The 8910-nt window shown below is 58.6% G+C and overlaps 1 protein-coding gene across 1 annotated transcript in view; it reads left to right on the plus strand.

The window, feature by feature from the left end:
- The window catches only part of TRIM8 (tripartite motif containing 8), a 30585-nt gene extending 22707 nt beyond the window's left edge, over positions 1-7878 (plus strand). The window contains exons 3-7 of the mRNA XM_009277822.1: positions 3220-3315; positions 4221-4454; positions 4807-4838; positions 5466-5581; positions 6324-7878. Coding sequence (XP_009276097.1) covers positions 3220-3315; positions 4221-4454; positions 4807-4838; positions 5466-5581; positions 6324-6931 — 1086 coding nt within the window. The 3' untranslated portion in view covers positions 6932-7878. The remainder of the gene's footprint in view (positions 1-3219; positions 3316-4220; positions 4455-4806; positions 4839-5465; positions 5582-6323) is intronic.
- The last annotated feature ends 1032 nt before the right edge of the window (positions 7879-8910 follow it).

Consider the following 8910-nt stretch of genomic DNA (forward strand, 5'->3'; position numbering starts at 1 on the left):
GCGCCTGTACGGAGGGAGCTGCAGTTCTCCCAGCATCAAGGTCATGCATGAAATATGAGAAATTACCCTGAGAAATTCTGATCCTGGAGGAGGAGGAGGAGGAGTTCATGACTTCAGAAATACCAGATTTGGGAGGGGATGGAAGGGGGAGGGATATATTTTCCTTTTCAAAATACCTAAGGAATTCAGCCCGTGCTGCGGAGACAATGAGATTTCGCCCCTCGGTGCCAGAAGGGGTAGTTCATACCCATGTGTCTTGTTAAGGTTTTGGTTGCCATGGGTGAAAAGCCCTCCCATCCCGCTGCAATCCCAGGCACGTATGGTTTTTAAATCGCCCTAAAATCAAGAGAGTGGCTCAAATGTGAGATTTAAAGAAAACGCTGCATGTCCTCTACTCTCTGTGATTTCTATGGCTTTAGGCTGGATTTCGGTCACTTTTTCCAGCTGTGAAGGGCTACTAAGTCAACATATATATATCAAAAGTTATTTTTGTATATATATTTATGTATATATTTGCGATTTCACATAATTGTATGCTCCAGGAGTGGAGCACCCTGAGGTTTGTTACAAAACACAAAGGTTGGCAGCTCTGCCACGGCAGCTGCAGGGCAGTGGGAAGGGGATGATGGTATGTGCATGTTCGGTCCATCCCTTGGGGGACCCTCACACCGGTGGGGCTGGCAGGGTGGCCTCTGCCTGCCCGGCATCTGGCAGTGATGGCAAACCCTGCTTTCCCCCACGAGAACATCCCGGCAGCATTGGCAGGGGGGCGAGCTGGGGTTGCCTCAGGGTGGCTCCACGTCGGACGCCTGATGCGTACGCCGGGGTGGGATGGGGTTTTGGCCTCTGTGCCCCGCAAGCTGTGAGTCTTGGATCCCGTCCCGTGGTTTTCCCCGGCCCTGCCCCAGCTGGTGGCAGGGGGAGGCAGGCAGGGGACCCGGCTGCTCCCAGGGCCCCCACTGGACTCGGCCGTCCTCCCGGTGAGCTGGTGTGGGGTGGGTCTGGCTGCTCGTGGTGGAGACGGCGAGTCTCTGCTGGCAGGGAGGGAGGCATAGAGAAGGGCTCAGTGCGAAGGCTCACTGTGTCTTTTGGCTCTCCAGCTTGGAGAGCAAGAAACTCAGCCTGCATTGCAAGACCTGCCCCGGCTCCCAGGCTCGATCGGCCTCCTGCAAGCAGGGATGCGGGAAGGCATCTCCTTCCCTGGAGCGGGCGGCTTTCCTATCAGTCGACTCCGATTTCAGTGGGGAAATTCCAGCCTGTGGATGCCGGGGCAGGATCCAAAGCCAGGTGCACTTGCTGCGCTCCACACCAGGCCCGTGCAGAGGGATGTTGCAAACCGTGTTTTCAGCCAGCGATGCCTGAGAGCAGGTCGTGTTGACATGCACCTGCCTGCACCACTGCCGGAGCAGGTTGCTGTCCGCCGCCTCCCTGCCTACCCGCCCCACAGCTCTGCCCAGTGCTGGACCCAAAAGCTCGGCTGAGCCCTCAGAAAAGCCACCAGCAGCCCCACGCCCTGGCCTGGCTGCCGGCACAAGACCTGGGACACAGTTCTGCCTGCGCCCTTCGCTCTCTCTGAGCAAGTGGTGCTGCACCTGCTCTCCCGAGCTCAGTTCCCACCGTATTTAACCCAGGAGCGGGTTACAGCCTCCTGGTGCTGCAGCAGTGCAAATAATGACCTTTTTACGATGAAAAAAGGAGATTTTTAATACATGCATCAAATCTTTCTCTGTGTGGACGCTCCCACCTATTCAGCTGGTCTTAAAAACAGCAGGATTGATGCCCTTGGATGCTTGCAGGCCCGTGTATTTCTGCATGCACATGCCAGTGAACATCCCCCCATGCCTGGGGGGTCCGCATCACTGTCACTGCTCCTTGGACCCTGTTTCAGTGGATGTGCTGTCTGTGTGTCCATCTCCGTGTGTGTGCGTGGGTGAGTGCACACACATGGGCACTCGGCACGCATGTGGAGTGGTGACTGCGAGTGGGAAGCCAGGTGTTTTTAGCTCCTTGTTATTAGTGGTAGGATCCCAGTGGCAGTGGGGCTGGAGGTGCCCGAGACCTTAAGAAAAACAACAAGAGGGAGGAGGCTTCGCATTCCTGCTCCCAAATTGAGTCGGAGGTGACAGCCTTTCCCTGCAATACAATTAATCCCGGCAGCGCCTCTGCCACCCTCCCCCTCCCGCCTCATCCAGGAATTAATTACTTGATTATAAATCCCCGAGCGGTGGTTTATAATAGCAATAATCCCCTCGAAATTCATCCTCGCTGCCGGTTTCTTCCCATCTCACCCCCATCACTGACAGTCTCTAATGCTGCTGCCGGGCGCAGCCCTTCTCACCCCGCTGGTGTGGTGGCTGGTGGCTGCCTCGCTGCTGGTTTCTTCCCATCTCACCCCCATCACTGACAGTCTCTAATGCTGCATCTCCGTGCCGGGCGCAGCCCTTCTCACCCCGCTGGTGTGGTGGCTTTCCCTGGGGATAACCATGGTGGGAAAAAATTAGGAGTTGATTTTGAGGGCTGTTTTGGGAAGCCCTGCTCCTGTTCACAGGGATGGAGCCCTTCTCTCATGGGTAGTGGGTTTCATCCTGGCTGGGGAAATGCGCAGGAGCGAGATGCTGACACTGATTGCTGGGGATAACGTTTTGTCCCAGTTACTAGGCTGATGGCCCAGGCCCAGCCCCGTGGAGTGGGGGCCGGGGGCTGACAGCGTGGTGGGGGGAGGCCCCGTTCCTCCTCTCTCTGTCCCTCCTGATTACGCTGACACTGGCTCTGTGGCTTGTCACCGAGGCGGGGAAGGGAGAAAGGATTTGGCGTGGCATATGGGAGCGCGAGGCGGGTGGCAACGTCTCGCAGGAGCCTGCTGGCGATGGGTGATGTGCCTCGAAACAGTGCTGCCATAGTGGGAGATGAGCCTCTCTGTGTCCCCCCCAGGTTCCCAGGGCTTGGCAAGGGGCTGCCGCCACCGAGGGGACCCAAATCAAGGTCCCCAGCTGATAAGGCAGCCCAGCACACACGACGCCTCTGCATGGTCATTGAAGTAGCGAGGTTTCCACCTCCACCAGCCACGTGGGGTCTTTCAGCTCAGCGATGGCATCCTGCTGGGAAAAAGCCCTGCCCCTTCCAAACCACGTGGGCAGAGCCAGTGAGGGTGGCACCAAAGCTTCCCAGTGCATGTGGCCACCAGGCTCTCATGGCTGCTTTTCTCACCTGTCTCTGCAGAAGATGCTGATGAAGCAGCAGGACCGCCTGGAGGAGCGGGAGCAAGACATAGAAGAGCAGCTCTACAAGCTGGAATCGGACAAACGGCTGGTCGAGGTAACTGGTGCTTTGCCCTGTTGTGGCCAGCCCCAGGGACTGTCACCCCATGGTGTGATGGGGACAGGCTCCCAGGGCGTAGGGGCCGGGTGGGCAGGGAGGAGGGAGGACACGCAGGGGAAGAGCGGCCGGCTGGACCTGCTGTCTCCATTCCTGTCCTGGCAGTCCTACTTTTGGGAGATGAAATGTGTTTGGCGCTGCCCTACAGCTTCATGGGTCCTGGTGTGAGTTGGGAGGCAAGGAACGAGGCTGTTCTTAAATATCAGGTGGCCCCCCCACCTCAGCTCAGCACAGCCTTCCCTGGGCCACCCACTTCATCCCGAGTGGGAGGGGAGGGTCTGGAGATGCGAGATCCCCGAATAAACCGCTGAAATACCCAGGAGGTGGAAGAGATGCAAGCAAGTGTTTTGCTGGGTAAAACAAGATCAGCTTGTGGTCCTTAAAGCCCCTTGGCCTCCCAGAGCGTGGAGGGAAGGGCTCTGGAGCATGACACGACCCCAGCCTGGGGTGGGGATGAGGACAGGGATGAGGATGAGGATGGGAATGGGGATGAGGATGGGGATGGGGATGGGCAGGGTTTTTCAAGGGAGCACACCTGCCTCAGTGGTGTGGCAGGTTGTTGCTTGGCATTAGCTCTCCGGAGGCGATCCCCACCTAGATCCCAGGAGGTAGGTCCAGGGGATTAGCCAAACCTCCACAGTGGCCCTGTTGGGTCTCTGGCATGTAGGAGTCCCACGTGACAGCTGACCGCAGGGTTTGGTCTGTGTGGGCGTTGCAGGAGAGCAGAGCTATGGTGCAGCTCTCGGGTTGCACCCACCCCTGCTGGGGAAAGGACCCAGGTGTCCTGGGGCATCATGGCAGAGGTTGGAGGGTGCAGAGGGGCTGACCCTGCTCCTCTCCCCCAGGAGAAGGTGAGCCAGCTGAAGGACGAGGTGCGCCTGCAGTATGAGAAGATGCACCAGATTTTGGACGAGGACTTGCGGAAGACCATGGAGATCCTGGACAAGGCCCAGGCCAAGTTCTGCAATGAGAATGCAGCCCAGGTCCTCCACCTCAACGAGCGCATGCAGGAGGCCAAGAAGCTCCTCAGCTCTGTCCAGGTCATGTTCGACAAAACTGAGGACATCAACTTCATGAAGGTGAGATGAGCTGCCTGTGCTGGGGGAAGGGGCCAGGGGGAGGTCTGGTTGTGTAGGGAGCATTGCGGAGTGGGCTGGGGGCATTGATGGGGACTTGCTGGTGCCTCTAGAGGGCTCAGCAGTGGGGGAAGGCGAGGAGGAGCAGGGCAGGCTCAGCACTGGCCTCCTACGAGGAGATGCCGCAGCTGGAGATGGGGCTGGGGCAGCCCGTGCCAGGGGGAGAGGGGACTCGGCACCCTTGGGCAGCCTGTCCCCTCCTGGGGGGGGGCTGCAGAAGGTGACACCGAAAGGGGAGGTGGCTGCCAGGGCAGGGACTGTCCTTACTGACCAGGGCTTCTCCTTCCCTTCCTAGAACACCAAGTCTGTGAAAATCTTAATGGACAGGTAAGTGTGGCAGGGCAGGCATGTTCGGGGGGGGAAAGGGGGCTGTGGTGGGGGTGGCAGCAGCACAATGTCCGGAGGAAGAGCAGGGCCAGGGATGCTGCAGGGCCTGGGAGAGGTGTGCTCCGTGCCTCAGTGTCCCTCTGTGTCTGGGAGGATGAAAAATCCCCTCCTGGGGGCACTGAATCAAGTCCTCCCCTTGGACTAGGGGAAACGTAGTGGTGTGTTTGTGGAACAGCAGAGCTGGGACCCGGCACTCCAGCCAGGATGGGACCAGCCGGGTTGGGGCGCAGGGCTCAGTCCAGCTCTGCTCTCCTCTTCCCTCCGGAGCCCAGAGTTAAAGCCAGTGCCAGCAGAGCCAGGGCGAGCTGGGGTGGCAATGCGGGGGGGATACAGGGGCTGCGGGAGGTGTGTGTTGGCACAGGACGTTCACAGCAAGGCTGGATGGGGAAGGTCCTTGCTGGGAAGGGACTGGCCAGCTCCCCACTGCCCTCGGCGCTGCCTCCCTGGGGAAGGGGTTTGGCGCCGGGAGGGCGCAGGGGAAGGAGCGTGGGGACTTCCTGACCCTCCCCTGAATTGTGGCGTGCTTTGTCCCTCACGCCTCTCCTCTCTGCCCGCGGTCTGCAACAGGACCCAGAACTGTACAGGTGGCAGCCTGCCCCCACCCAAAATCGGCCACCTCAATTCCAAGCTCTTCCTGAACGAGATCGCCAAGAAGGAGAAGCAGCTCAGGAAGTTGCTGGAAGGTGGGTGAAGCCTGAGGGGTGTTGGAGGGGGGAGGGGGGGCACGGGACCTCACTACCTCCTGTATCTATAGCTGGGTGCCCTGTGGATCCCAGTACAAGAGGGTGGGGAGAGCTGTCGGGGTACAGGGACACCTGGGAACCCCTCTGCGGTCAGTGGGGTCAGGGCATGAAGATGCCGTGAAGCCAGCTCCTGGCTCTCCTCAGGACATTTCCCTTGGCTTGTGAAACGGCTGTGTTTTGGGGTGACACAGCTGGGGGGCTGGCCATCGGCAGGAAAAGTCAGTGGAAAGATGGGGGTCAGCGCGTGGGCAGGGACAGCCAGGGGCCAGCGTGGTCTCGCAGCCCCCAGCCCATGCCTGGGAGCAGACCACATCCTGCGGAGGCTTCCCAGTCCTCTCTCCTTGGGGATTTGGGTTTGTCACCCAGGCTGTCCCGTTCTGATCCTGTTACGGACCGTGGTTACGAGCTGTGCACGGGCTCAGCCTGCGCACATATTTGCAGAGCAGCACTTGGGGTCACCAAGCCTGCCAGCAAGGTCCCAAAACAGGACCTGCAAATTCACCTGCATATGGCTGTGTGCCCAGTTTGCCGCTGGTGGGACAGGCTGGGGCACCCTCTGCTTGCGCAGGACTGGAGTGCGGGTGTCGGGGCTTCGCTGCAAGTTCGGACCAGCGGCCGGAGCACCCCGGAGCTGTGCCATGCCGTGCTTGATGTAGTCCCCCTCTCCTGTTCCCCTCTGCAGGTCCTCTGAGCACCCCCGTCCCCTTCCTGCAGAGCATCCCCATGTACCCCTGCACCGTCAGCAACTCCGGCGCGGAGAAGCGCAAGCACTCCACCGCCTTCCCCGAGGGCAGCTTCCTCGAGCCATCGTCCGGGACTGTGGCGAGCCAGTACATGAGCCAGGGCGCTTCGGCTGGCGAGGGGCAGTCCGCACAAGCCATGGTGCCTTGTAGCTCCACGCAGCACATAGTTGGACTTCCCAGCGGCCCGCAGCCGGTGCACTCGGGCTCCGTCTTCAACCCATCTCACTACCCCAACACCACGTCATCTCAGCAGTCCGTGCTCTCCCAGTACGGCGGGCGCAAAATCCTCGTCTGCTCCGTGGATAACTGTTACTGTTCCTCCGTGTCCAACCACAGCGGGCACCAGCCCTACCCGCGGTCGGGGCACTTCCCCTGGACGGTCTCCTCGCAGGAAAACTCCCACCCGCTGCCGCCCGCCCCCGCCGTCCCCCAGTCGCTCCCGGGACTTGCCGTGAGGGAATGGATTGACGCATCCCAGCAGCATGGGCGGCAGGATTTCTATAGGGTCTACGGCCAGCCGTCGGCGAAACACTACGTCACCAGTTAACCGTCACACTCTCCGGAGAGTCCCGTTCGATGACGCGTTCGGAGAGAAGAGTCTGGTTTGGTTTGGCTTTTCTTTTTTTTTTTTTTTTTCCCTTTTAAATCAAACCCAGTTCTTTTCCCACCTCGCGCCCCTCCAGGATTTTGGGGAGGGTTGTTCTCTCATCTCTTTTTTTTTTTTTTAATCCTTTTAAAATGAAATAATAATGTTTTTTTTCTTTTAATTCCTTTTTTTAATTTAATTTTGGAAAGTCCTTCCTGCCCCTCGCTGGGAAAAGACGAGGGAGAAATTACCGAGAAGAAATCGATGGGGATTTCAGTCGGGCGTCTGGGTCTGTGCGTCGCGCTCTTCCTTGCCCTGCTCTGCCTTTGGAAAACTTCAGAAGGGACAATGGCACACCTTCTCTCCTTCCACTTCTCTGAGTTCATTTTTCCTGGTTTGGTTCAATTTTTCCCCTTTCCCCACCCCTCTCTTTCCCTTTTTAAAAAGAAAAAAAGAAAAAAATCTATCATTGATTCAGTATGAAACGATACTTGTAGATTTTGGGTTTGTTTCCTTTTTTTTTTTTTAAAGGCTGATGCTGATTTTTTTTTTTGTGTTAAGGCCACTTCTCATGCATATTGGCATTTTTTTTCCTCCTTCTTTCAGAGATTTGTAAATACACAATGGCAGGAAATTTAATGCACAAAAAAAAGGGAAAAGAAACTTTAAAAAAAAAAACACGAATAAATAAATAAAAAAAAAAAATCTGTTCTAGTTTTCAGGAGGGGAAGCGTGGCCGAAATGCACCCCCCTCCTGCGTATCGCTGATGCAACTTCCTGTAACAAGCACTTTGTATAAAAAAAAAGTGGACTTCCTGCTATAAGGCACAGGTATTTATTCTGTAACCGATTTTAGAACACACACACACAAAAAAAATACTCAAATAAATGTGATCACTTAGTGCAAACGCCTCGCTCTGCTGCAGCTCTTCCCCCGGGAACGCCAGCTCCGGCGGGAGGCTCCCACCTGCTTTCGGAAGTAACCGCTCCCCGGGTCCCACGGGTGCCCGGCCAATGGTGGGGATTTTTCCGGCAGGGCTGTTTCGGAGAGAGCCGCTCCGGGATGGGGTGGCGGTGGGTCCCGGCCGGGGAGGGGGTCCCCACCAGCGCCCGTCCCGCGTCCCAGCCCCATGGGGAGGGATGCAGGAGCTGTGACTCGCCACCGGCTCCCTCCCAGCCGGCGAGGATGTGAGTCAGGCGCGGAGCCGGCCGGGCCGCATCCTGCCCACGGCCTCCAGAACAATCCCCATTGTGGGATGGGGACGGGGACGGGGACGGCGGCTTTCCTGCCTCTGCCAGCATCCACCGTGCTGGCCACGCTGCAGCCCCGGCACCCAGCCCTCAAGGTTTCGTCCCCACCTAAAGCCCCACTGCCCTGTGGGGCTCTGTGGGTGCTGGCAGCACCCCAGGCTGTTTTGGGGACCCTCCTTGCTCGGCCGAGGCCAGGAAGGACGAGGAGGAAACCTTCAGCCGGGGCGGGCGGTGGGGCCATGGGCTGGCCTGGCTGCGGCTGGGCCGGGGCGAGCGCGTTATCTGGGGAAAACGGGGCCGACTTCATAAAGCAGAGCAGCGTCTTAGAGGCATTAGGGTTTTTCCATCGCTCCCTTCGGGCTTGGCTTCCTTTATTTTTCTCCTGGTTGCAAAACGTCCCTGGTTTCGTTCCGGTTTGGATTCCCCCTGTGCTGCTTCGGTGGGAAACGGGAAGGGGATTGAGTCTTGTGAGCCAAAATCAGGGGAGCGGCGGGTCTGAGGGAGGGGGACCCTCACACCCAGCTCCCCCCGTTCTTCCCCGAGGGAGGCGGCAGCAAATCCCTTGCAAACGGGGCCCCCTTTCCAGGTTGCTGGGGAGGGCCAGCACCCCCTGCCTCTGTGCCCTGTGCTCCCGGCCACTGGCGGGGGGGGGGGCGGGGCGCCCACGGGGCAGGGGGGCGGGGCGCGGC

The sequence above is a fragment of the Aptenodytes forsteri genome, unplaced genomic scaffold (genome assembly GCF_000699145.1).
Source record: "Aptenodytes forsteri isolate BGI_AS27 unplaced genomic scaffold, ASM69914v1 Scaffold15, whole genome shotgun sequence".
In the NCBI taxonomy this organism is placed as follows: domain Eukaryota; kingdom Metazoa; phylum Chordata; class Aves; order Sphenisciformes; family Spheniscidae; genus Aptenodytes; species Aptenodytes forsteri.